Source organism: Dromiciops gliroides, chromosome 4 (assembly GCF_019393635.1).
Source record: "Dromiciops gliroides isolate mDroGli1 chromosome 4, mDroGli1.pri, whole genome shotgun sequence".
Classification (NCBI taxonomy): Eukaryota; Metazoa; Chordata; class Mammalia; order Microbiotheria; family Microbiotheriidae; genus Dromiciops; species Dromiciops gliroides.
Window position 1 is genome coordinate 277,977,460 of NC_057864.1, and position 27,466 is coordinate 278,004,925.

Below are 27,466 nucleotides of genomic sequence, written 5' to 3' on the forward strand. Positions count from 1 at the left end.
AGTGTTAAGTGTCTGAGGCTGGATTTGAACTCAGGTCCTCCTAATTCCAGGGCCAGTGCTCTATCCACTGCGCCTCCTAGCTGCCCCCAGGTTACTACATTTCAAGAAGGATTTTACCTAACTTGTAGTAGACCAGGATGGCAAAGGATCTAAAAATCATGTCATATAAGGAGTAGCTGCAAGAATTCACAGTATTTACTCCAGAAAAGAAAAAAAAATTATGGGGAACTTACTTGTATTGTTCAGTTATTTTAGTTGTATCCAACTCTTGATGAACCCATTTAGGTTTTTCTTGCCAAAGATACTGGAGTTGTTTGCCATTTCTTTTTTTAGCTCATTTTACAGATGAGGAAACAGAGACAACTAGGGTTAAATGACTTGTCTGGGGTCACACAGGCAGGAAGTGTCTGAGGCCAGACTTGAACTCAGGTCTTCCTGACGTTAGGCCTGGAATTCTATCCACCGTACCAGGGCTTCTTACATTTTTTTCATTTGTAATTCCTTTTTGCTTGAGAAATGTTTATGCGACCCCAGGTATGTAGGTATATGAAATAGGAATACATAACCTTTTACTCTTACCAAATTTTTCATGACTCCCACACACAGTTACAGAAGCCCATGTTGGGTTGCAACCCACAGTTTAAGAAGCTAGGCCCTACACCACCTAGTAGGAACTTAATATCTGCTTTCATTTATCTAAGGGTTGTCATAAGAAAGAGAAATTAGACTTGTCCTGTGTAGCTCAAAAAAGCAAAAGTAGACATAACATATTTAATCTAATGTATTTTTATATTAGTTTTTATATTTATGTTGTATTTCAAGCATTGTTTTCCTTTCATTTTTCAGAGTATAGAATAATTTTTAAACTATTTTACTCACCATTTTAGGTATTAAAAGTTTCTAAACTTCTACCATTGCTTCTATATTGCTTTAATTTTATTTTTTATGCATTATATCTAGGAGTTCACATTTACTTATTTTTTCCTATGAAGTAATGTAGATCCCTATGATTCTATGTGTATGAACATTAAAAGTTTTCTTAATTTGTAACTACTAAATTTAATAGCTGTTATTGTTACTAATGCCAGTAATAGTAGTCCTTGATTACCTCCCAATTAGTAATTTCCTGTCAACTCTGAATTTTGTTATAGCTTTGGATATATAGGAAATAAGAGTAATCTTTGCAGAAAATGTTTTTGTATAAATCCCCTCATATTTGCTTCCTCCAATTAGATAGATAGATAGTATATTGGGGTGGGGGGGCAGAGTATATGTTTGTGTGTAGATTTCTAAAAAATAATTGGTAAAATTTAGGAATTTCGGATATGATTATAGTTTTTTGTAATCATCTTTCTGCTTATTAGCTAAGAACCTAATTAAAACTGTTTTCCTCTCCTGAAATGGGAATCTCAGCCTACTTGTGTTGTAATGCTTTATGTAACTCTTGAGCCTGCAGTGCCCTGATAACTATACAGTTGGAGTCTTTACTTAAAAAATAAAATAAAATAAAAGAGGAAAGCAGTCACACACACACACACGGGTAATTAACTTTTTTATTAATAAGCTGTTAGACAATTAAGAAGAGCTTAGTCAGTCTCTCGAGTGTATTATTGTGCTAACTCCTGGGTAAATAGCCTCATTTGTGTGCTTGCTGGTGTTTTTGGCTGTCAGGGTGCCCATTCCGCCACAGTGATCCTGAGCTATTGAAGCAGAGGCTCCAGTCATCCAAGATCTCTCAAACCGGGATAAACCAGGTAGGTCGGATTCAGTTCCAAGGCCTCAGTAATGAGGAGTCAGATTCTTCCTTTCAGTTTCATTTAATATTCTCACAGTAGTACTCCATGCAACTTGTCAGGCAGACTGCCAGATTGCCTATCTTTTAGATGAATTAAGCCAAAGTTCTATCTTTTCTGGTTTTAATCCCTTGTTGGAAATTCTTGTTCTTTTGTCTGCTGGGCGGCATTTATCCCCCCATTTGGCTTGGTGATGGAGCAAGCTTGGAAAAGTGTGTGCGCGCACATGCATGTGTGCATACAAGCCCACATTTGTGCTTGTATTTGTTTCTTCATTTTTTCATATTGAGAATTGGTGCCACTTAAAAAATTTTTTTTGAATAGTCTATTAAAACTCACTAATGAAGCTGAAAATTAATGACAACATTTTTCATCTTGGGGAATTTTTTTTTTTAATGTCGGTGTTGTAGAACCCAGGATAATGTTGAGTGTGCTGATTGACTCTTTCAATAAACATCACTTGTCACACCGTTTAATCTGAAATTCTGTTAATAGTTCATTAGCTTTAATACTTTGTTTTAGCAACAGTTGCAGGGAAAAGAATGCCTAGAAATGTAAAAGTCATTGTTGTGAATGTCTTCCAATACTTAAAAAATAAATAAATCTGCTTTGTCAAAAAAAAATAACATTATATATACTAATGTGGTAGACTGCCTTCTATGCTGTGGTGTTGACTGGGGTGTCAAGGGAGTTAGATAACATTCTAAGCTGGAGTAAAACAAGGCAAATGTCAGAACTGGAGTCCAAAAACCATCATGCATCTTTATAGAATTGGATATATTTTAGAATTCTTATCACCAAAAACCCTTTGCCTTTTACAGTGAAAACTCAGATTCATCTTTCCCTGTCCAGCCTCTTGTTTGGATATTGCTTACATTCCTACTGAGCTGATTAGTGTAGATACTTAATATCTGGACCAATCGCCCCTGCCTAAGTGCTTAATAAATACTTGTTAATTAATAGACACACAAATAGTAGTGAAGTTGATTTACTTCCATTCTTCACTCTGTTCTTCCAACACATTTCTTTAGCTATAGAATTTAAGTTCCTTGAGGGCAGGGACCATTTAATTTTTGACTTTATATCCCCAGAACATATACAGTACCTGGAACATGTGTAGTACATTCTTGACGGTTGATTTATTGATTGATTGAAATTTCTTACATGTTTGAGGTGGGTTAGCAACTCATTCGCCATACCCCTTTCGTTGTTGTTGAGTCATTTTAGTTGTGTCTGACTCTTCATGACCCCATTTTGGCTTTTTTTGGAGTAGTTTGCCAATTCCTTCTCAAACTCATTTTACAGATAAGGAAACTGAGGCAAACAGGGTGAAGTGACTTGCTCAAGGTCACACAGCTAGGAAGAGTCTTCCAGATTCCAAGCCCAGTTCTCTATCCACTGTGCCACCTAGCTGCTCTGACTATATATCTCTATGCCTAGGTTTTAATTGTGTTTCTAAAATGAATATGGGCCTGTAGTTCTTGGGTAATCAGCAGTTAATAATACTTTTGCTTTTGTTGAGTACCTTTAGTAAATGGCTTCCTTCAGGGTGAAATATGGTAGCTGCTATAGTCTGTTCTAAAGGGGAGTATATTGGTGAATGAAGGGTCCATGAAGAAGCATTTTGACAAGTGTGCATTTAGATCTTTCCATTATGAGTGCTTTTAAATATTTTATTGTCTAAAAGTCATAAAAAATTCACTACTGAAATGCTTCCAAGGTAAAACTCTGTAACCGTTTATTGATGTTTTATGGTCAGAACCTCTTGGTGAAAATTTTTTTATCTATTTGAAATAGCTGGAAATATGTCAAATAATCAGAATCTTGATATTAGAATGTATATCGAGACAGGCAAGGCCACAGTGGAAGTTGGATTTGATCCATATTGTATCATGCTGCCGATGACCACATTTGCCCCTTTTATTTTCCCCTTTGGCTCTCTTGATGGTGATGTCAAATAATAACTTTTACCTCTCTTTTAATAATTTATAGAGTGTTACCTTTTGGTGAGAGCCCAAGGGTAATACCACCAGAAAGAGCTAGGGTTTCCTTTCCATTTGTCCACTCAAGAGTCACTCTGATTATTTACTGGAGCCAAATTGTAGGTAGAGGACTGGGCTGAAGATTGTGGTATTTATATTGTGTCTCATATTCCAGTAGAAAATTTTATGGTGAATGTGAAGAGGTTGCAACCCTTTACAAACAGGGAAGTATAAAGGAAAAGCGTAGTAAAGGATGACATCAAAGAAAGTATAAACAATAAAAGAAAATGGATTGATTATGTGTAGAGAACATTAGATGGACTGCCTGGGTAATATTTTCATAATCTCTCATTATCAAGAATTGTGGAAGACCCCAACTGCATTGATGAACTTATGGAAAGACATGGTCAAGAGTTGCACAGAATGGACATGAATGGGTAAATTATGATCTACGTTATTAGAAGGATTACCCCAGTCCTTTAAATCACAGGCCCATTTGAGTATCTGAAGATACAATTAGATTGTAAGTTCCATGAAATCAGAATCCGTTAAAAAATTTTTTTTATGTTTTTCTGTTCCATCCAGTGGCTAACCAAGCTTACATGTGTGATAAATGTGTAATAAATATTAATTGAACAAATGAATTAGCAATAGGTACAGAGGCAGATAGGGTTGTATACCACATATAAGTTTTAGAGACTACATTTATAACTTGGGAAAATTTCTTGTTTGGGAAAATGAGGGCTGGAGTAGATGAGTATATGACCTCTGAGATTCCTTTCAATTCTGTTGCCTACCTTCTGAGGTTCAGAGTTGTAGGGGTGGGGAATAAAGGAATCAATGTCCAGGCATGATTCCAAGAAGCAATCTAGAATTTCCTTCTCATTCTTTCTGGGTAGCCCTGGCTGGTGAAACTTCTAGGGAGGGCAGTCAACAGCTCATAAGATGGGTTCTATGATCAGCTCAGTGCTATTCCAGAGCCAGGACATAGAGTTTGCCAAAGAAGAGATCTGGAAGACAAAGCCATGTCCTGTATATTCTTGCAAGCCCCTGCACTCAACCCTACATCATCAAGGTTGTCTTGTAGGCAATCAATGGCTATTTTGTGCCATCTACTGTGCTAGGTCCTGAGGGACATTAAGGCACAGATCAAGCATTCCCTGACTTCCCTGTGTGAAGAAAAATGCTTTAGACTTGGAAAGAAAAAGTTTGGACATCAGATGGCATCAGATGAATATGACTAATAAATAAATAGCTCACATCAATACAGGAATACTTGTATAATGCATTACAGTATTATTTTACACTGTAATGCCATGCCTTACAACGTGCTTTTTTCACAACTCTTAGAAAGTCAGTACTTTAAGTTTTATTTATCTTCATTTTACAAATGTGGAAATTGAACCTCTGTAAAGGCTAAGGAGCTGGCCCAACTTCACAGAGCTAAAAAAGTGACTGCCAGAATTTGAACCTATCTGGATTTGAACCATATCGATGGCAGTGCTCTTTCCGTGATAACGCTGCTTTTCTTTACATAGACAATATGAAAGTTTCAATGCCTTTTGTTGTTGATGTGCACATTGTCTCAGAATCTTGAAGACAGACCATCAGTGACCATCCAGTACAACCCATACTTGAACTGAAATTTCTTCAATACAAACTGTCACTCAGCTTTGTCTTGATGATATCCAATAACAGGGAGCTCATTACCTTATGCAGTAGCTCATTCTACTTGTTTTTCCTTATACTAAACCTGAATTTATCTTTTCTCCATTGGTCCTGTTTTGCTTTTTTAGAAAAGGAGATTTTTTTTTTCTTCCAGGGAGGAGTGAAGGGATAGAGATAGATATATAGATAGATAGAGATATATTCAGAAGTGAAGATGATTTAGAAACCAAAATCTCAATAAAAATAAGATTACTTTAAAAAAAAAAGAAAAGAAAAAGACATATCTTTTTTTCACTTGGTAGCCTCTCATGGATTGTAAAACATTTATAATATCTTTCTTGTATATGCTCCTTTGCAGGCTAAATACCTCCCTTCATGTTCTCCAATCCCCTCACTATTCTGGCCCCCTCATCATATTATTAAGAAGTATCTGGGTTGGTTTTTTCCTCATACCTTACTAATAGCACCTTCAGCACCTTTCCTGGTGAATATTTTTTCTTTTAGCTCTATCTTTTCTGTTCCCAGTTTCCTACCAGCACATGTGTTCTTCCTTTGATGTATTTCTCCATGTCTACTCTCTCACCTATTTTCCCAATTTCTATTGCTTATTTTCTTTAGGACCATGCTACTCAATGCCTTATAAACCTAATAAAGTTGATTCTTTATTTTTTATCGTCTTTAAAATTTCAAATTCAAATATACATTTATTTAATATGTGCTTATATGTGTTCTATGAAATTAAATTCTAATCAAAGCCAGTGAGGTACAAAGTAAGACAACTTGCCTATTAAAATGTCAGAGATGACTGTGCTAGGTGCTGATGATAAAAAGAAAAAAAAAAAGGAAACGACGTCTTTCCTAAGAAAGCTCACATTCTCCTGGTAAATAAATGAATAAAATTGTTTTAGACCTAGGGAGAGAATGTTTGAATGCACCCAACACCCACACATCAAAAAATAGTGTGCTTTTCAATGTCATCTTATTATAGTTTTATTTTTATTTCTGTGGGATTTTTCTATTGAAATAACAATCATTTTGGTATTCTTATAAAAATTTGATCGGCTAACCATATCTCTCAGGATATGGTTATCAACCATATCTATCTGCCTTTTGAAGCTTAGAACCCTTCAGAGGACTCCTTCCTCTGTATTTTAACCATTTCTCCTTCCCATTGCCTTTAAATGTATGTCTGTTTTTAGGGTAGAAATGTTGGTAATTAGAGATAGGTTAGCAGTAAAAGAATCTCTACAATAATAATTATCCAAAACTTGGTTTTACACTTTAGCTCAATGAGATTTTTCTTACAGGTTTTTTTATTTATCTACATTGTATTTTATCCTCACACTTGTCAAAAGAGCTTATACATGAAATTTTCACATTGAAATTCTTCAGCTGACAGTCCTAACAGCTTCGCTGTGTGCCCTGCCATTTTAATAGCTAAGTTGTCTCACTCTGTACCTCCCTGGGTTTGATTAGAATTTAATCACATATAACACATCTAAACCCTGACTGAGTTTGATCAATAAACAACAATAATTGCCATCCACAGACAAGTGCAAGGGGCTGGTTGTGCATTGTAATATATGCTGTAATGAAATTAGCATCTCTTGTTGTGAGCTGTGCCCTGATTCTGGGCCTTTGGAGTAGCTCAGCATACTTATTTCCTAAAGTAATAGCAAGAACGCCTGAACTACCTTTATAGTCCTAACAAGTTGAAGCCTTAGTAAATGGTGTTATACCTGTAGGACATTTTTAGGCTATTCATTTTGTTATTGTTCATTGAGGAAGAATTTTTCATTGACCCTTCAGATAAAAGCCATTTAATAGAGGGTATTTTTCATACATTTAGCTTTAGTCACATGCATAATTTAATGTGGTGTTAAAGCCCGATAGGCCACCATGGCCAATGATAGATCATCATAATATCCAGTACCACCTCCATATTCACAGTGTGAATATGTATGGTTAACTGAGATTCAGCTCTCCTAGTTTCTTATTTAAACTCTGCCTTCCATTTGGACAAACCACTTACACTCTATACCTCAGTATTACTCACTCTAAATTAGGATAAAGATACTCCTTACCACTTTTCTCAGCAGATTAGAAAGATCATAGATAGGGAAGGAGTAAGGGAAGGGGATAAGCATGTATTAATTGCCTACTATGTGTCAGGTACTGTGCTAAGCATTTTTTACAAACAGGATCTCATTTGATCTTTACCGCAACCCTATTATTATTCCTATGTTAGAGTTGAGGAAACTGAGGCAATCAGAAGTTAAGTAACTTGCTCATTCATGCATTCAGGAAACATTTAAGGGCCTCCTATGTGCCAGGGAGTAATAGTAAGTAAATAGTAATGGTAATAGTAAGCATCTGAGCTTGGATTCAAACTCAGGTCTTCCTGACTCCGTGCCCAATGTTTTATCCACTCCACCACAGCCTAGTGCCATGACACTAGTATTCTCTCAATAGATTGTTAGAATAAATGAATAAATAAGTAAATCGAATTTGTATATAATTTTATCATTCATGTTTATATAGTGATTTATAGTAACAAATATTGAATTGCTATAGTGTAAAGCCTTTCACTGTAAAAAATTCCTTATTTGGGAAACTTTAGTTTTTAGTTATTTTCCAGTAACCCTTTATTTTCTTGTTCTTCCTTTATTATATGTGATTTCTTGAAGAAATAGTACTTTAAGCTTAGTAAAGCTATTTCCATTACATTATCTCAGGTGAACCTCATAAAAATCACACAAAATAGGTACTGCTGATAACTTTTTTCCATTTTTAGAGATGAAGACGCTGAAATGCAGAGAGATTAAGTGACTTGCTTCTGGTCACATTCCTAGGAAGTGTCAGAGTTTATATTTGAACTCCAGCCTTGCATTGTGATTCAGCCCTCTGCCCATTGTACCATACTGCCTTTCTGATAAGAGCCCTGGGACATGAACCATGCCCATAAAATCTTGACAGTATCCAAGGTTATATAAAAGAACCTGTGAATCTACACTTAGTTATTCCCATGTCTTTTAGTCCATATAGTCAATTTTGAAAATATTCTTCACTGTTATTTACAACTGACCATTTTCCTTTTGTGGTGAAATAGTCTCTTGCAGTGAACCAGTTAAAAAGCTTTTAAATTTTGTTTTTCAGATTTTTCTTGATATTGTTGTGTTTTGTTGCAAAGGATACAGCCTCTTTAAAGTAGTTTCTGAAAGAACTGATGAGACAGGGTGTATGTCAAAGCTCCCTGTAGTCTGGTAGGTCTTTCTTTTGTATTTATAGCCGTGGTGCCTTGCACCTAATAGGTCTTCAACAAATAAATTTATTGCAGCACCATTTTCTCTCCCCTTAGGTTTTCCATAAGAAGAAGGTTAATAGCATATTTTTAAAAAGAACCTTGACTTTCTGGCCCTCAATGGTTTTTTTAAAAAGTGAAACCAGATCTCAAGAAATTATAACAGTGACATCATATCCAGAAACTGAAAAATTACCCACCCTTTCCGCTTCTTGGGAGGTTGGTTAAAACACTATTGTTCACTGTCGTAAAATCCTCAGGCAGTTATTGTCTGCATTAAATCCGAAACTGGTAAATGCTTTTTAATGATGAAATCTTTCAAAATGGACAGTTTAAAAGACTTAAAAGTAACACTATGTCAAGGAGACTTTATGGCAAAGATAAATCTAAGTGACACCTTACCGAATGTTCATATAAATCCCATATACCCCACATTGCTATGATTTTCTTTGCTAGGTCATTCTTATCAATGGGAGATAGTATTCACCCTTCCATTACCTCATGACCAGCACCAGCTTTTAAGAAAAGCTCCTATCTGTTTCATCCCAGAGAGCTTTTTCTCTATTTCCTACGAGTAGGGATAATCAATTTGATTGCTACATTCAGTTGCCCTTTCTTTACTGCTGTAGTTGAAAATGTGTACATTGTTCTTGATGAATGTCAAGAAGGTATTAAAGAAGAACTAGGAAGGTAAGTACTGGAACTGGTCTCAGGAGGCCTGCTAGGGGTTTTTTTTTGGTTTTGTCACAAAGTCTTTGCCTGTCATTGAACAACTGATAGAGTTTCTCTGGGAGCTCTCTTCCCTTCTTGGTAAAATGAAGATAAATAATGATTTAAAGATTAATGAGGCAATGTTGATAAAGCAGGTTGGAAGAAAAATAGCTGCATAAATCAAATGGTATATTCCATAGCTAGCCTCAACTATAAATGAAATTTTATTTGAGATTAAAACAAACAAAAAAAACCTTTAAAATAATCTATTTTCCAGTGGAAAGATCATTAATAGTAGTACTCATTGTGTACATTTATATGATTTTTGAAAAATTAAATTATTTATCCCACATGACAGCAGGATGAGTGTGAAAGGAAAAGTTTGTTATCCTTGGGGATATTGCAGTGGAAGTATGAACCTAATAATTATAAAGGGAGGACATCTGTTATTATGGAATGAGCAATACTTATAGAAGCAGCCGACCTGGGTTCAAATACCAACTCTGCCTACTGACTACCTGGGAATCCTTGGGGAATTCAGCCATCCTTTCTGGACTTAAATTTACTCATCTGTAAAATTAGAGGTTTAAACCACTTGATCTCCATGGTGCTATCCAGCTTTAAATATCTGATTTCTAAAACCTTAGTCTTATTTCAAACAAGGTCTTAAAGTGAAGTTTCTCTGAGTTGATTTTGAGTACTGCTCCAAGATTGTACCACCTTTTAGTATCAATTATATAGATAAGAAACTGAGATATGAAGAAAATTCAGTGGTTAGTCTTTTTTTTTTTTAATGCAAGAATAGAATAATAAGTGTTTATGTGGGGGCAGCTAGGTGGCACAGTGGATAGAGCACTGGCCCTGGGGTCAGGAGGACCTGAGTTCAAATCCGGCCTCAGACACTTGGCACTAGCTGTATGACCCTGGGCGAGTCACTTAAGCCTCATTGCCTCACCAAAACAAAAACAAACAAAAACAAAAAAACAAAACAAACAAACAAAAATAAGTGTTTATGTGTCATATAATGATGACTACATTCCAAAGGTGGAAATAGATGAGGACAGTGAAAAATATGTTTGAAAATATGGCTTGGCTATAAGAAATAAAAGAGGCCAGAAACTTATAGACTATATAGAAACCTGATGCTGATATGTCATGAAGCTTTTTTTCAAAAAAAGAATAGAAATACACTAGTAATGATTATATTTTAACAGAAAATATATGACTTGTAGAAGTAATTTATGAATCAGCAGTCCATGAACAGCCAGACTTGTTAGAACAAAGTTCAAAATTCATACCAAGCTCGAAGAAAGAATAAAAATGGATATATTTTGATGTGCAATTAAAACAACTACAGCCTGATCTTTTTAAAATAAGCCACCAATCTTGAAAAAATGGGATATGGACAAGAGAAAAGATATTGATGCTGACTTGAATGATTTTATATAATTGTTTAACCAATGTATATAAGTTGCTTTTATAAGGAGACCAAAAGGGCGCCTTATCAGCAAATATTAACCTAGTGGAGAGTTACGATAGCCAAGAACCATACTGATTTAGATTGTAAACTTATTTGTAGAATACAAATACAGTGGATGTTGAAAGATTATGAGTAGTATTTTCTATTAAAAGAGAAAAAAGTAGTGAAAGATAAAACCAGCTTTAAAAATGCTTGACTAGAAATCCAGCTTTAGCAAAGACATTCTGAGAACATTTTAGGATGATATTGGAAGAAGAAATACAGACAAAATGTAGAAAAAAAATTACAAGGATTTAAGTTTTTAAAACTCTAATTATAACTTGTTTTTATATCATCTTTCTTTCTCATTATATTCCTCCATCTCCCATACAGAAAGTCATCCATTATAATAAGTTTGGGGGGGTTTTGTTGTTGTTGTTGTTGTTTTTTGGTCAGGCAATTGGAGTTAAGTGGGGTTAAGCCGAGGGTCTCACAGCTAGTAAGTGTCAAGTGTCTGAGGCCGGATTTGAACTCAGATCCTCCTGACTCCAGGGCCGGTGCTCTATCCACTGAGCCACCTAGCTGCCCCTATAATAAGTTAAAAAAAAAAAAAAGATGGCGTGGAGTGGGGAGAAAGAAATTTAGCAAAACTAAGCAACACATCAACTAAGTTCAACATTATATCCAGTGTTTTACACTGGTCCCTCACCTCTGCAAACAAGGAAGGTAAATACATTCTTATATCTATTTGGGGGTCCCAAGCTTGGTCATTTTAATTACACAGTATTCAGTTTTTATTATTTCCATTTACTTTGTTCTAATCATTGTTTATTTTACTCTTTTATCTACTTACTTCACTGTATGAGTTCATAAAAATATTCCCATGCTTCTTTATTAGTTATGCCTTCCACATTGTAGGGGTTAGGAGCACAGCACCCCCACTATCTGGAAAATCTGCATACAATTTTTTGGGCATGTACCAGAGAAGAAGTCTGAATTATTATGGTATTAAAAGATAAAATATGTTGATATTATACAATACCATACATATATTTTATGCATTTCTGAATTTCTAAACTTTTTCTGTGTTGTCTGCTGGCTTCCACGTATCATATATGGCTTCTGTAAAACTCGCCCCAAATTCCCATTTAATTCCTTATGCTGATCCATAATATATTGAAACTGTGATGGAGAAAGTTGTGATATGGAAAGGATAACTATATTTATATTCATTATTTCTTACAATACAGTAATAACATATTAAATTTGTATATAATAGTTTATTTAGCCATTCCCCAGTAAATGGTCGACTTTTTTTTTCCTTTTCTCTACAATGATTTTTTCCCCTGTCTGTTCATCTTCACGGATAGTGGCATTACTGCACTTGTACATTCTTTGAAGTCAGGGACTCTTAGTCCTTCTTTGTATCCCTGATGCACAGGGTCTGGCATATACTAAGTGCTTAATAAATAGGAGTGGCACTAAGAGGACATGCAAGGGAGAATCTGTAGGATTAACTCAGATACTTATACACAGAAGAGGTCTGTATCAGAGTCCATACAAATGTGAAGGAATTAAGGCATCCATTTTCAAAGAACCTGAAGAATGTGAAGATGGCAAAGGTAAGGGGGGAATATCTTTATACCAGAACCAAAAATAACTAAGAGAATGATGACTACTGGCCTATATGCCTACTTTTTCATTTATTTACAATTTTCACATTAACCTGTACATATATCAAGTGAGTGCTCAATTTTCCATAGTATACCACATGCCCTCACACAATTGCCAGAAAAATGTAGATCATATAAGATTCTACTCCATTCATTGTTAGTTGATTTATTTTTTTTAAGCATTTGGTAAAAATAAAACAAAACATAAAACAACAAGCATTTGGTTCAGTAGAACAAAACACCACCTTAATTTTTCTTTCAACAAGGCTTCTAGGAGTAGTAGTACATTTATGAAGTGCTTACTATGTGCTAGGCACTATGCTAAGACCTTTACAATTATTATCTTATTTGATCCTTGAAACAACCCTGGGAGATAGGTGCTATTATTATCTCTATTTTTACAGATGAGGAAAGTAAGGCAAATAGAGGTTAAGTCATTTGCCCTGGGACACACAGGTAATAAATGTGCAAGGCCAGATTGGAGCTCAGGTCTTCCTAATTCTAGGCCCAGTGATACATCTATCATGCCACTTAGTTGTCCCCAATATGTATGTCATTTCAGAATTATACAAAATTTCTTGAAACATAAAGATAACTGTATCCAGTGACCCTCTGATTATAGCTGTGCGACCCAAGTCAAGTCACTTAACCTCTCTTTGACTCAGTTTCCTCATCTGTAAAAATAAGGATAATAGTAGCATCTGCTTCTCCCAGGATTGCTGAGAGGATCAAAGGTATTTGCCAGTGACACAGAGGAGATCCAACACAAAGTCCAAGTTGAAGAGGGATTTCCTATGAATGATAAAGTTCTCCAGTTGTTCCTGTATACAGATCACATACCACTTGTTTGCATTAAGCCTTAGAACATTGGCGATTTTCTTGAATAAGATCTACAAATACCCAAAAGAGTGGTTTAAGTACCCCGTCCCCACGGAAAACCAAATGGATGAAGATATCTATTGTTCAAGCTGTTATACGCATTTAGATGGACAGCCTGTTGAACTCCTCTATCATATGTATGTGTTATTGTGTGTTTATGAAGACATAAAGATAGAGACTGAAAATGGAAAATGGTTTGGGCCCAATAAATACAATACTATAAATAGAAAGAATATTACACACCAAAAAATTCAAAAGTGAATATAACAGAATTAGAAAGATCAAGCAGGACTTGAATGAAGAGATGTGATAGGATACCCTCAACTTACTCCTTCATGGAGGTTGGAGGTCCACAGGTATTCTATATTGCACATGTTTTGAATTTTTTCAGTGTTATATGGGTTGGCTCTCCAGGAAGGGTTGTTGTTGTTGTTCAGTCAGTTTCAATCTTGTCTGAGTCTTCATGACCCCATTTGGAGTTTTCATGGCAAAGATAGTAGAGTGGTTTGCCATTTTCATCTCTAGCTCATTTTACAGGTGAGGAACTAAGGCAGAGTTAAATGACTTGACCAGGGTCACACAAAAAGTTTTTGAGGCTATATTTGAATTGAAGAAGATGAATCTTCTTGACTCCATGCCCAGCAATCTATTCACTGTACCACCTAACTGCCCTCTAGGAAGGTTAGGGGGTAGGTAGCATGCTTGGGATGACCATGATGATGGAAGAAACAGAAGGCATTAATAAAAACTTATTTTTTGGGGGGGAGTTTTTTTTGTTTTTTGTTTTTTGCAGGGCAATGGGGGGGGGGGCTAAGTGACTTGCCCAGGGTCACACAGCTAGTAAGTGTCAAATGTCTGAGGCCACATTTGAACTCAGGTACTCCTGAATCCAGGGCCGGTGCTTTATCCACTGCGCCACCTAGCTGCCCCAAAAACTTATTTTTAAAAGATTATGTAGTATATGAAAACCTAAGATAACTGACCCATCTAATATATTTTTCAAATTTGGTTGCTGAAAATTTGAAATCAAAGTTTATCATTAATTAATAAGCATTTATTAAACATTCATCATATGTGGGGCATTGAAGATTCAAGATTCTTGCATTATTTTTGTTTTATTCTTACATTCTGATTGGGAATGACATCATTACACAAATAGGTGTTTACAAGATGCATACAGAAAAAAGTCAAGGTAACCTTAGAGAGGAAGGCTCTAGTAGCTGAGGGGAGTGGAGATTGAAGGGAAAGCCTCGTATAGCAGGTGTCATTTGAACAGTCTTGAAGAAAACCAATGTTTCTAAGAGGTCAAAGTGAGAAGTGAGAGTATTCCAGGCAGGGGGGATAGCCATTACAAAGGGATGGAGACAGAGGATGGAGCATCCTGTGTGAGGAGCAACAAGTTGGCCAGTATGGCTGAACCATAAAGTACATGTAGAGTAAGTGATGTGACTGGAAAGATAGGAAGGAACCAGACTGTTAAAAGCTTTAAATGCCAAACAAATGAGTTTATTATATTTTATCATAGAGGTAATAGGGAACTACTGGAGTTTATTGAGAGGAGAGTAATATAATCAGACCTGTCCTTCGGGAAAAATCACTTTGGCACCTAAGTACAGAATAGATTAGAGTGGAGAGATACTTGAGGCCAAGACCAATTAGGGAGCTACTTTAGTCACCCAGGTGAGAGATGATAAGGCTGAACCAGGGTGATAATTATGTGACTGGAGGGAAAGAGCTTAGTCAAGAGGTATCTTGGAAACAAACAACAAAATTTAGCAGTTGACTGAATATGTACAGTGAGTGAGGGTGACGAGTCCCCCAAAGTCCTCTGCCTCCTGACCCTAGTGGAGGAGCTGGATTAAACTGACCATTCCTCTGAACTATAAATATCCAGATTTTGTGCGAGGCTGAAAAAGACCAGAAAGGGGGCAGGGGCAGTTTCCAAATCTGAAGACAACTAAAGACAGAATTCAGACAAACACAAATAGAAATGAGTTTAATTCATTGAAGGATATGATCAAAATCATTCAAAGAACTGCTAAAATGTGTTCCTACCCAGTAAAAAAAAAATAATAACAAATCAGAAAAGTTCTTTGCATGCAGATTTTGTTTTTGTTTTAAATAAAATGCCCAACAACCTTAGAAGGCTCTTTCCTCTAAATGAAGGTCACTGCCAAGTTGTACAGGCTGTTTTGCTGAGTGGGTTAGAAACAAGAACAAGCCATAATATACAAAGTTGTTCCAGACCCTGCATCTCTACCACATTTTCTATCACCTTTGAAATAAAGGAAGGTTAGAAATGAAGTTTTTTTAAAAAAAAAGCTAGGTTTATATTAGGAAAATTGAGCTTTAAAAAAAAAAATCTATGCTGGCAGCCACTTTAAAACAAGACCGAATATGACCTTGAATTAGAGAAAGATTAGCAACATGTCTCATTATCGGGTGCAACATCTCTAGCTGTAAAACATCTTGGCCATTGAAGCCAAAGACCTAATGGGCAGGTGGTTGGGTTCTGTTGCCAAACAATCATCTTAACCTCATTAGTAGTCACTAGAGCAAAAGGGGGAGAGGAAGTTGCAGATGGCTAGGAATGAAAAGGAACATTAGGATTTAAGAGGAAGATGCCACTCCAAGTTTAAATCGGTCATCAAGATTATAAATCTGTCTGAAGAAACTATCATTTGCCAAAAATGTCTGTGGATGTTTTATAGGTGACTAATGACCACTAATGACCAAATTAGTAGGTCGTGCTTATGTTGATACTTTTGTTAACTTGGTAAAAGTATTCTTCTCCCCCTCATTAGAGACAATTTTAAAACAATCGCAATTTCCAGAAAAAAAGAGGAAATAGATTTATAATTTGTCCATTTTCTACTCTTGCTAATACTATTTGGGTGGACCTATAGCTCCTGACAAAGACTGGCCTTTAGTTAGAAATACAAAAAAGAACTTAAGCTTTGTCATCTCTTATTCCTTCTTTAATAATAATCCATTCTATAAAGTCCTCTCTTTGACATTTAAATGCCTCCATTTCTGGTCCATTCCTTCCTTTCCTGCCTTCTTATACTTCCCCGCCTCTTCACTCACTCTGCAGTCCAGTTACACTAGCTTATTTGCAGCACTGTGACCAAAACAGTCCACCTCCCATCTCCTGGAATGATCACGTGGAAGACCTTGGAATTTCTTTGGCTTGCCTCAAAACTCAGCTTAAATTCTGACTTTTATAGAAGTCTTTTCCCTGATTCTTTCAGGTTTCAGTTTTGTTATCCCCAAAGTTAACTTGCCTTTATTTTGTATATGTTTATAAATATACATGTTGTCTCCCCTGCCTAGATTGCAAACTCTTTGAGGACAGGGACTATTTTGCTTTATCTTTGTACCACTAGCATATACCACATGGTAGGTGCTTTATAAATGGTTAGAGTAGCAGACCATGTTTTTATCATCTGAAGACTAGCCTAGCTAAGTTTGTAGAAGCTTAACATCAGAAAGAGATAAGGGTTTGAGCGTAGAGGTAAACTACTTCGAAAAAGTATGGCAAGTGATCCTTCTATAGTCTATCAATTAGCAAAATTAATATAGAATTTACTATTTATGTTTGCAGTCTGTATACTGTATATGTTTATAATGGGTATACTGTATATCTAAATAGAATATAATGCACGGTATATGTTTGTAATGGGATTTGTTTTTATTTCTCAGTGGGAAAGAAGGCAGATTTTTTTGTTAATTAAAAATGAAATTTAATTGAATAAACAAGTATTTATTAAATATCCATTATATGCCAGACACTATGCTAAGCACTTGGGAATAAAAAGACAACATTTTAATGAATCATTATTCCTGTTTATAATAATTTACTTTCACTTTTTGGTTATAATAATTAATGAGGGTAGGCAGGCCAAATATGCACACAAGAGTATCTACACAGATGAAGTCATGAATCTTTTGAAATACTGTGTGTGTGTGTGTGTGTGTGTGTGTGTGTGTGTGTGTGTGTGTGTGTGTGTGTAGCACTTTAAGCCTTGCAAACCCTTTTATATAAGATAACTTATTTGAGTCTCACAAAAATTATTTTGAGTAGGTACGATGGATATTATTATCATCCTCATTTTTGAGAAAAGAAAACTGAGAGTTTTAGTGACTTGGCTATGGTCATATAGCTAATAAATGGCCGAGACTGGATTCAAACCCAGGTCTTACTGAGTCCAAGGCCAACACTATGTCAGTTACACCATTCTATGTTTTTATTCCTTTGTGGTTATTAACATCCACCCTTGGCAAGGAAAAGCTTGTGACCTGCATTGCTTCCATTGTGTTTACCATTAATGCCAGATTTGCTTTCAAATGTTAACACTTTAAGGAATGAATTCCACATTTACATTTAAGGTCTTACATCTGTTTCTTTGCAATTTTAATTTTTACCTCAGCCAATTTATATTTGACCTTTTTTTTTTGCTTGTCCAGATTTCCAATTTGGAAGTACAGATAAGGATTGTCACATTTTGATTTCTACTTGCTAATATATGGTTACCATTGACACTTGTCAGGAGATACTGACAGGTTCATCTCCATGGTACCATTTCATTTGCAAGAGGATCAGCACTGATGAGACTATGAGCTCAGAAGTGTCTGTACTGCTTGGCAAAAATTTGGCAAGTGTGCTTTTCTTCATTGTTGTTTATATATCTCTTTGTTTCTTCTTCATTGATTTTCTGCTATAAGAATTCAAGAGAATAAACAGGTCACATGTGGAGACAGTGCTCATATTTGGGTTCAGGAGCTTGCTGGCATGGGCCTCCATCTTTTTTTATTTGGGATTTAACTGTGAATAGCATAAAGCATGGAAATGTAATCTGTGGGACTGTAACAGAAAAAACAATATATTTAAGCACATTCTTGGCTGGGTCCTGTGATTTGATCCATTCTACAAATGTAATTTATTTGTACATCTGTCAATACCTGTAAGACTACATCCAGTAATGAGTGTGGCAGGATTTAAGAGTGTATTCATTCCACTGTTGGAGACCAAAAGGTCAGCCTTTTGAATAGCAGAAATTAACATTTCCCAAGTATTTATTTTCCCCCTTCCTGAGGTTATCTCTTAATTCCAGCAATTTACCATGTTTGATAAGCAGTCAGAGTATATATTTTGATTATTTGGTGGGGAAAAGGGTGATGTAACTTAAAAAATTTCAACTAGCATTGCACTCTGCTGATAAGAATGGGAGTTTGTGCAGTACTGAAGAGATTACATGAAGCACAATTGGAGAGCAAATTGTATTTACAAAAGATAGGCTGATGTTCCTAATAGGTGTTCAGAATAGACCATTCATGCTCATATTCTGCTGAGCTTTACTAGAAATAACTTCATTTCTAAAAAAGACAAATCTGATTGAAGGTAAAAGCATTCCTCCTCTACAGATACTTGTCTAAAGGGTTTACATTAAATTTTTCTGATGGGTGCACAGCAGTATTTTATGCTGTATCTATATAAACTGGTAATGTGAAAAATAGAAATCTAAATACTATATTTGATTGCTTCATGCTCAAACCACTCATATTACTAGATTTATGTCTATAATTATGGAAGAGATGTTACAATGTGATGTTCTGACAATAACTGTCAAAAATATAATACCAGGGTGCACTTTCATTTTGTTATTTAAGTAAAGTTATTGAAATTCACATTTGATAGGTCAAAAGATCTCTTTCTATCCCTTGTCGTCTGGGGGTGGGGGGTAATGCTGTACTAAATAGCCCCTCTGTAGTGTTACCATGTTGTTAGAATTGTCACTGTATATAAATTGGGAAAAGTTGTCAATGCTACCTGGTTTATTGCATTTTATGCCTGGAGTAAAGAACTGAGAAAAGACCATTGATGCTTAGTCACTGTGTTTTGAAGTACACTTTTAATTCTTATGTCTCTCTCCTTCCTCTGTCTTTCTCAAGATTTTGGATTATGTAAAAGGCACTCACTACCAGTTGGCCTGCCAGAAGTTCTTTGATCTAACACATAATGTAAGTATTTTGTTTTATCCCTTGACAATCAGGGTGTCTTTACATATTGTTATAAAGGAGTTCTAAATGATCATATGTCATATTATATTATAACATTTATTATAATATAAATTGTTACATATTGTTATAAGAAATCCTAGAAACTCAATGGACTTGAGTTAGCTGCATCCATCAACAATGGTAGTACTTTTTGATTTTTATGAGTTAATTAAGCTTTGAGAGGCAGTGTGACATAGTGGATAAAGAACCTGATTCACAGTGAGGAAGACTTAGGTTTAAGTCTTGCTTTTGACATCATGACTGTGACTGAAGTAAGTCACTCAGTGTCTCAAGGACCTTTCTAAGACTATAAATTGTGAGCAAGTATTAATTTGCATTAGTAAAAGGAGTTTGTTCATGGAGAATTTCATACACTAGAGAAATCACAGGTCTAATTTAACTATAACAATAGCTACAAATTCTTTTTACTTGTTTGGTATTCACTTTTCTGTGAAGTAATATTTTTGCTTTGGTCATATAACTATTAAATATCTTATTAATATTTCATGTGACAACCATGCTAAAATTTTTTTGTTTAGTGTTTAGAATGGTTTTGTGATCCTTTTTTGTCTTTTAAAATACTTTTGATAAATTCTCTACAAATATATTTTTAAAGCTTATTACAATTAATGATGAATATTATTAAAGTAGTAATCAACCACAAAATTTCGTTATCTTTATTAGAACAGAAATCAGTCAATTTATAAACATTTATTAAGCACCTTCTATATGCCAGTCACTATGCTAAATCATACCAGGTTCAGACAACAAATGGGTATTATCAGTATCAATTTAGTGTGGCCTTACTCTTCCAAATACTCTTATTCTCTAATTTGTTTATTCGGCTTGAGAGGCATAATTTCATCTACATTTTAAATCCTTTTTTTGGACTTCATATATCTGCAAACTAAGGCATTTTCCATCTTTCCATGCTTATTTCAACAAGGAAACATTTTGATCTCAAAGTTGAGTTTGTAGTAGGTTAACTTAACAGATAAGGAATGATGATGAAGATGAAGACCAAAGTCTAATAATGTATTTCACAATTTCCCAGAAAGGTCTCTCTAGTTGTCCAAGGCAATAACTTAAGATTCATATGGAAATAGCCCTTCCTTGAGAGGGGCTAGGTGGCTTAGGTCCCATATATCTATAGTGAGTGTCAAGTGAAACTTTGACTTCCAAAAAGCTAGAATATTTTCAGTTAGTCCCAAATAACAAGTACTAATAACAGAAATTAGGAGGTCCAGAGGGGTAGAGATGAAAGTAGAGGTGTCCTTCTTTGTTGTTTTTTTTTTCCTTTTTTTTTCTTTTTCTTTTCTTTCTTTCTTTCTTTCTTTCTTTCTTTCTTTCTTTCTTTCTTTCTTTCTTTCTTTCTTTCTTTCTTTCTTTCTTTTTTTTTTTTGTGAGGCAATTGGGGTTAAGTGACTTGCCCAGGGTCACACAACTAGTAAGTGTGTAAAGTGTCTGAGGTTGGATTTGAACTCAGGTCCTCCTGAATCCAGGGCTGGTGCTCTATCCACTGTACCACCTAGCTGCCCCTGTCCTTCTTTGTTGTAAAGTCAACTGCCTGAAGATAGATCATACCATTACATATGAAGACAGAACATGTTTGGCGATACCATTACATATGAAGACAGAACATGTTTGGCGTATATGTGAATTTAATAGGTCTTTTGTGATATCCTTGGGGATAAGAAATTCTGAGTGTCTTCCCCTTCCAGAGTGATTCTTTCAGAAAGTCAAACTAGTCCATCTTTTGCCTCAATTCTTACCTAGCCTTTAATCACTGGATGAGTGTTACCTCAGACAAACTGAGACCTGGGAAAGACCTTAGCTTAAAAGGGTCAGGATCTCCCACTACTTCCAAGGCCATCTCCAGTTATTCTGACTTGTGTTTTGCCACTGGACTCCAATGACTCTGGAGGAGAGAGTGAGGCTGATGACTTTGTACAGCTCTGCCTCTTTTAAATCCAATTCACTTGCAAGTCAAGACATCGCCCTTCTGACTTCATTGGTCCTTTTAGAGAGTGAAGGATGAACACAACAACAATCTGTGGATAAGATAGAAAAATGTGATAGAGCCTTACACCTGAAGTAAGGAAGACCTGAGTTCAAATCTGGTTTCAGTTACAAGCTGTGTGACCCTGGGCAAGTCACCTAATCTCGGTCTGCCTCAGTTTTCTCAACTGTAAAATTGGCATCATAATATCACCCATCTTCCAGGATTGTTGTGAGGATCAAATGAGATAATATTTGTAAAGCACCTACACAGTACCTGGTACATAGTAAGTGCTTAATAGATGCTTGTTTTCTTCCTTCATAGATAATACTGACTAGTTGTACTCTAAGGATGTTGAAATCAGTCAGTGTCATGCTAGAAAGAGACCTCTAGTGTCATACCACTGTAGTTTGAGAAGTATCTGCCTTAAATTTGACTTTCAAATACAAGACCCTAGAGAACCATAAAAAATTGGAGTTGGGGTACATACCTGGGATCATGCAGTGGGTGACTATCTTGTGTCTGAGGCTGGGTTTTGGTTGGGATACCCTTGAGTCCAGGGGGGATGCTTTGTCCACTGTGTCACCTAGCTGCCCCATGATGTCATCTTTAGGGTTAAAAATCCCTCAGGGTGAGAGAAATGCACTGGGGGAGGGGGAAGGGCAGAGGTAAAATCCTACATGAAAGAAACAGGAAAAGGCTTATGGAGTCGGGGAAGAGATGGGGGAGGAGCAGGGCAGTAAATGAATTTTACACTCATCAGAAAAGGCTCAAAGACCTCAGAGTTGCCTCAAGGAGGGACTAACACACACACCCAACTGGGTGGAGTAATCTATTTAATCTGGGCAGTAAATGAGCCTAACACTCAAAAACCTCAAACTCTTCAGAATTGGCTCAGGGAAGGAATAACATACACACTCAATTGGGTAGAGTAATCTCTCTAACCCTGCAGGAAAATAGGAGGGAAAGGGGATAAAGAGAGAGGGGCAAAAGAAGGGAGGGCAGATTGGGGGAGGGGACAGACAGAAGCAAATCTCTTTTGAAGAGGGATAGGATGAAAGAAGATGGATAATAGAATAAATATCATGGGAAAGGGAATAGAATAGAAGGGAAACAGTTAACAATAGTAATCATGAAAAAGAGAAAAGGGGGGAAAATTGCACAAAAAATATTTATAGCAACTCTTTGTGGTGGTTAAGAATTGAGAATCAAGGGAATGTCCATCAATTGAGGAATGACAGAAGAAGCTGTGGTATATGATTGTGGTGGAATGGTCTTGTGCTATAGGAAATGACAAACAGGATGATCCCAGAAAGACTCTTGAACTGATGTATAGTGAAGGGAGCAGAGCTGGGAGAACATTGTGCATAGTGATAGCAGTATTGTTCAATGAGCAATGTGAATGACTTAACTACTCTCAGCAATGCAATGATCCAAGACAATCCCAAGGGACTAATGAGGAAGCTTACTATGCACCCCCGTAGAAAGAACTGATAAAAAGGACACTTGTGGATTGTACATATATAACCTAGTTGTGTTCTTGTGGAGGGGTGGAGGAAAGGGAGGGAGGGAGGGAGAAAAATTTGGAACTCTAAATCTTATGGAAATTAATGTTGAAAACTACCCCTATATGTAACTGGAAAAATAAAATAAATGTTTGTTGCATAAAAAACAAAACAAAACAAAAAAAGTATCTGCCTTGTGCAAAAATGTTATTAACCGAGATGAAAGCACAGAAGATATACTTGTCAGGTTCATGGATGGCACAGAGTTAGGAAGGATAATTCATGGTTTGTTGAATTAGGAGCAGCTAGGGGGCGCAGTAGATAAAACACCCTTCCTGGATTCAGAAGGACCTGAGTTCAAATCCAGCCTCAAACACCTGACACTTACTAGCTGTGTGACCCTGGGCAAGTCACTTAACCCTCATTGCCCTGCCCCCCCCCAAAAAATTTAAAAATTAAAAACAAATATTTTGTAGAATCAGAAGTCAAGTAAGTTACATCAGGCTGCAGTGGTAGACTTAGTGAATAAGAAGCTTAATTAGTAATAAACAAATAATCCTGCATTTAGGTTTAAAACAAAACAAAACATCTTTGGAAAGGAAAACAGTTTATGACCAAACAAGAGATAGAGAATATTATGAAATGCAAAATGGATGATTTTGATTACATTAAATTAAAAAGGTTTTGTACAAACAGAAGCAATGCATCCAAAATTAGAAGGGAGGCAGAAAGCTGGGAAACAATTTTTATGGCCAGTACTTCTGATAAAGGCCTCATTTCTAAAATATATAGGGAACTAAATCAAATTTATAAGAATCCAAGTCATTCCCCAACTGAGAAATGGTCAAAGGGTATGAACAGGCAGTTTTCTGATGAAGAAATCACAGCTATCTATTCCCATATGAAAAAGTGCTCTAAATCACTAATGATTAGAGAGATGCAAATTAAAACAACTCTGAGGTACCACCTGACACCTATTAGATTGACTAAAATGGTGGAAAAGGAAAATAATAAATGTTGCAGAAGCTGTGGAAAAATTGGAACACTTATGCATTGTTGGTGGAGCTGTGAACTGATCCAACCATTCTGGAGAGCAATTTGGAATTATGCCCAAAAGGCTGTGAAGCTGTGCATACCCTTTGGCCCAGCAATACCACTTTTGGGTCTTTTTCCCAAAGAAGGGCGATAAAACTGTCCATACCCTTTGACCCAGCAATACCACTTTTGGGTCTTTTTCCCAAAGAAATCATGGAAAGGGGAAAGGGACCCACATATACAAAAATATTTATAGCTGCTCTTTATGTGGTGGCAAGGAATTGGAAGTTGAGGGGATGCCCATCCATTGGGGAATGGCTGGACAAGTGGTAGTATATGAATACAATGGAATACAATTGTGCTGTAAGAAACGATGAGCAGGAGTTCAGGAAACCTGGAGGGTCTTGCTTGGGCTGATGATGAGCAGAACCAGAAGAACATTGTACACGGTATCATCAGCATTGTGTGTTGACCTACTGTGATGGACTATATTCTTCTCACCAGTGCAATGGTACAGAAGGGTTCCAGGGAACTCATGATGGAGAAGGATCTCCAAATCCATGGGGGGAAAAAAAACACAAAAAACTGTGGTGTATAGATGCTGAATGAACCATACTATTTCTTTTGTTTTTGGTGCTGTTGTATTTCTGTTTTGAGGTTTTTCCTCATTGCTCTGATTTTTCTTTTATAAGATGACTAATGCAGAAATATGTTTAATGTTATTATATATATACTATATAAATATACTATACATACATACACATACACACACACACACACACACACACACACATATATAAACCTATATCAGATTACCTGCTGTCTAGGGGAGGGGGGAGGGAGGGAGGGAGAAAAATCTGAAATTGGAAAGCTTGCATAAACAAAAGTTGAGAACTATCTTTACATGTAATGGGAAAAATAAATAAAATACTTTATTAAATTAAAAACAAAACAAAGCTCAAGTTGCTTAAGTATAGGTTACAAGAGATCCTCAATACTCTCCCAACAGAATCCAAATTCTCGTCCCTGGATTCCTGGGCTCTGATAGATAAGCTTTTTCCCTAACTTGCCTAGAACCAGGCTTCTATATTATTTCCCAGCCATTTCCAGTCTATGCTGTAGTGTGCTTCTCTCCCTCCTCATACAGCTCCCCTTTATTTGTGTCACCCTTCATTGGAATGTAATCTTCAGGGCAGAGACTATCTTGCTTACTTGTATTTGTATTTCCAAGATATTGCTCTGTGCTTGGCACATAGTGTAGGTGCTAGAATTGGCCTTGGGTGTCCTAGGCGGGGCGCCCCTCCCCCAGCCTAGCTGCTCTACCCAAGACCTCCCTGGCACCTAAGTTTCGAAAGCACAGGCCCCACACAGCGGGGAGGCACACGAGAGGCCTGAAGGATGCCAGAGCTTCCTTCACCCAGCTCCCAGAGCTTGGCCCTGGGGTGGTCAGCGAATTACCTTGGCATGTGCGTGGACATGGCACAGCCTGAGGGTCTGGTGAGAAAGAAGGGTTTATATTCAGGAGCCGAGGTAGCGAAGGGGGCTTGCAGTTAGGGAATGCTACAGGATGCTACAGAGACAGAGAGAGGAGTGGTGCAGTGAAAGCAAGAGCGGGACTGATAGTGGAAGTGGAGAAGACATAGTGAGAGATGCTAGAGATGCTAGGGGATCGCTACAGAGAGAAGTTAAAGAGTGAAAGGGAGAGGACTGAAGGTGAACCAGTCCAAGTGAGGCATGACTGCAGGCCGCGGCAGTAGCATACCCTCAGACAAGATGCAGCAACTGCAGGAAAGAAAGTTTAAAACACAGTCAGGTTGTATTTTACTTTTGTTGCCTTTATCCCTAAGTTTATTCATCTAAATAAACCCTTTGCTGTTAAATTGGAAGAGGCTGTTTGCTTATCAATTTGGGAAAAGCAGTGGGGGAATTTTTAAAGGGCCTGTACTAAATTAAAAGCAGTCAGATAGCCGGCCCTGTTAAGATAAATAATGTTTGCAGTAGTAAGTATCTAACAAGTGCTTTATTATTCATTCAATTCAGTAAAAATTTATTAAGCACCTACTGTGCTTAATATGCTAAATGTTAGAGATACAAAAAGAGGCCAGATAGTCCCCTGTCCTCTAGGAACTTGCTTGTCATACAAACTCAACATGAGTCAGTGATGTGATATAGCAGCCCTCCCCCATGCAATATTAAGGTGTATTAATAGAAGTAGAATAGCTTCCTTGAAGGAAGTAATAATTCTACTCTACTCTGTGCTATGCAGACTATACCTAGAGTTTATGTATAGTTCTTGGTACCATGTTTTATATGGGATGCTGACAAATTGGAGTATTTTCAGAAGAGGATGAATGACCAGAGTACTGATGGGATTGAAAGCCATGTCATATAAAGAATAGGGTATATAATGTAAAGAATTCTGCATCTGGAAAGAGAAAACTTAATTGGGTACAAGATATCTGTCTTTAAATATCTGAAGTGTTATCATCTGCATGAGAAAATAAGCTATATACTACAGAATCAAGAGTAAAATTTATGAGAAAAGATTTTGGTTTAACATACAAAAGGACTTCTTAACAATTAATGCTGTCTAGAAATATCCTACCTCAAAAAATAGTTCCTATTTGCTATTCCAAAAGAGATAAGAGAGCAGTCTAACAGGAATAATATAGAGGGTAGTGGAGAGTTGTACTTAATGTTCTTAACGTCCTTTCTAACTAGCATTCCTTATGAACTTTGTTTCATGAGACAGATGGACCCTAGATAGTGTAGCCACCCAGCAAAATATAGATGTATATAATTTAGGAGCTGGAAAAAACCTTACTGAATTCAATATCCTCATGTTACAGATGAAGAAACAGATCTAAAGAGATTTAAGTGACTTAGCCAAGATTATTCAACCAGTGTAGCGATAGTTTTAGACATAGATTCAAAAAAGGAACTTTTACAGTTTAATCTTAGCTGCCATTCTAAGGTATAGAACTGCATTATAGGCATATATATTACGGGGGCAGCTAGGTGGTACAGTGGATAGAGCACTTGTCCTGGATTCAAGAGGACCTGAGTTCAAATCCGGACTCAGACACATGGCACGTACTAGCTGCGTGACCCTGGGCAAGTCACTTAACCCTCATTGCCCCACCCCAAAACAAAACAACTGTTTCATATATTACAACATTGCAATTTTGTTGGGAAACTGAGAATATGGACCCAAAACACAGCTACTTAGATATAAATTAGTTTGATAAGCTCTCCAGCCTGTGAATCACAATAAGTCTGTGTAGGAAGGCCATTAATGAATTTTTTTAGTGGTGGGAGACTTTAATTTCGCTTTGTTAAAATTGGATGGTTTCCTCTTTCTACCAGAATAGCTGAACAAGAATATGTTCATAGATTTATGC

General features: G+C 36.5%; 1 protein-coding gene across 3 annotated transcripts in view; it reads left to right on the forward strand.

The window, feature by feature from the left end:
- The window catches only part of PRIM2 (DNA primase subunit 2), a 389,354-nt gene that overhangs the window by 349,007 nt on the left and 12,881 nt on the right, over positions 1 to 27,466 (forward strand). For all 3 annotated transcript variants that reach the window (XM_044004351.1, XM_044004348.1, XM_044004350.1), the window contains exons 12-13: positions 1,672 to 1,754; positions 19,419 to 19,487. In XM_044004351.1, coding sequence (XP_043860286.1) covers positions 1,672 to 1,754; positions 19,419 to 19,487 — 152 coding nt within the window. The remainder of the gene's footprint in view (positions 1 to 1,671; positions 1,755 to 19,418; positions 19,488 to 27,466) is intronic.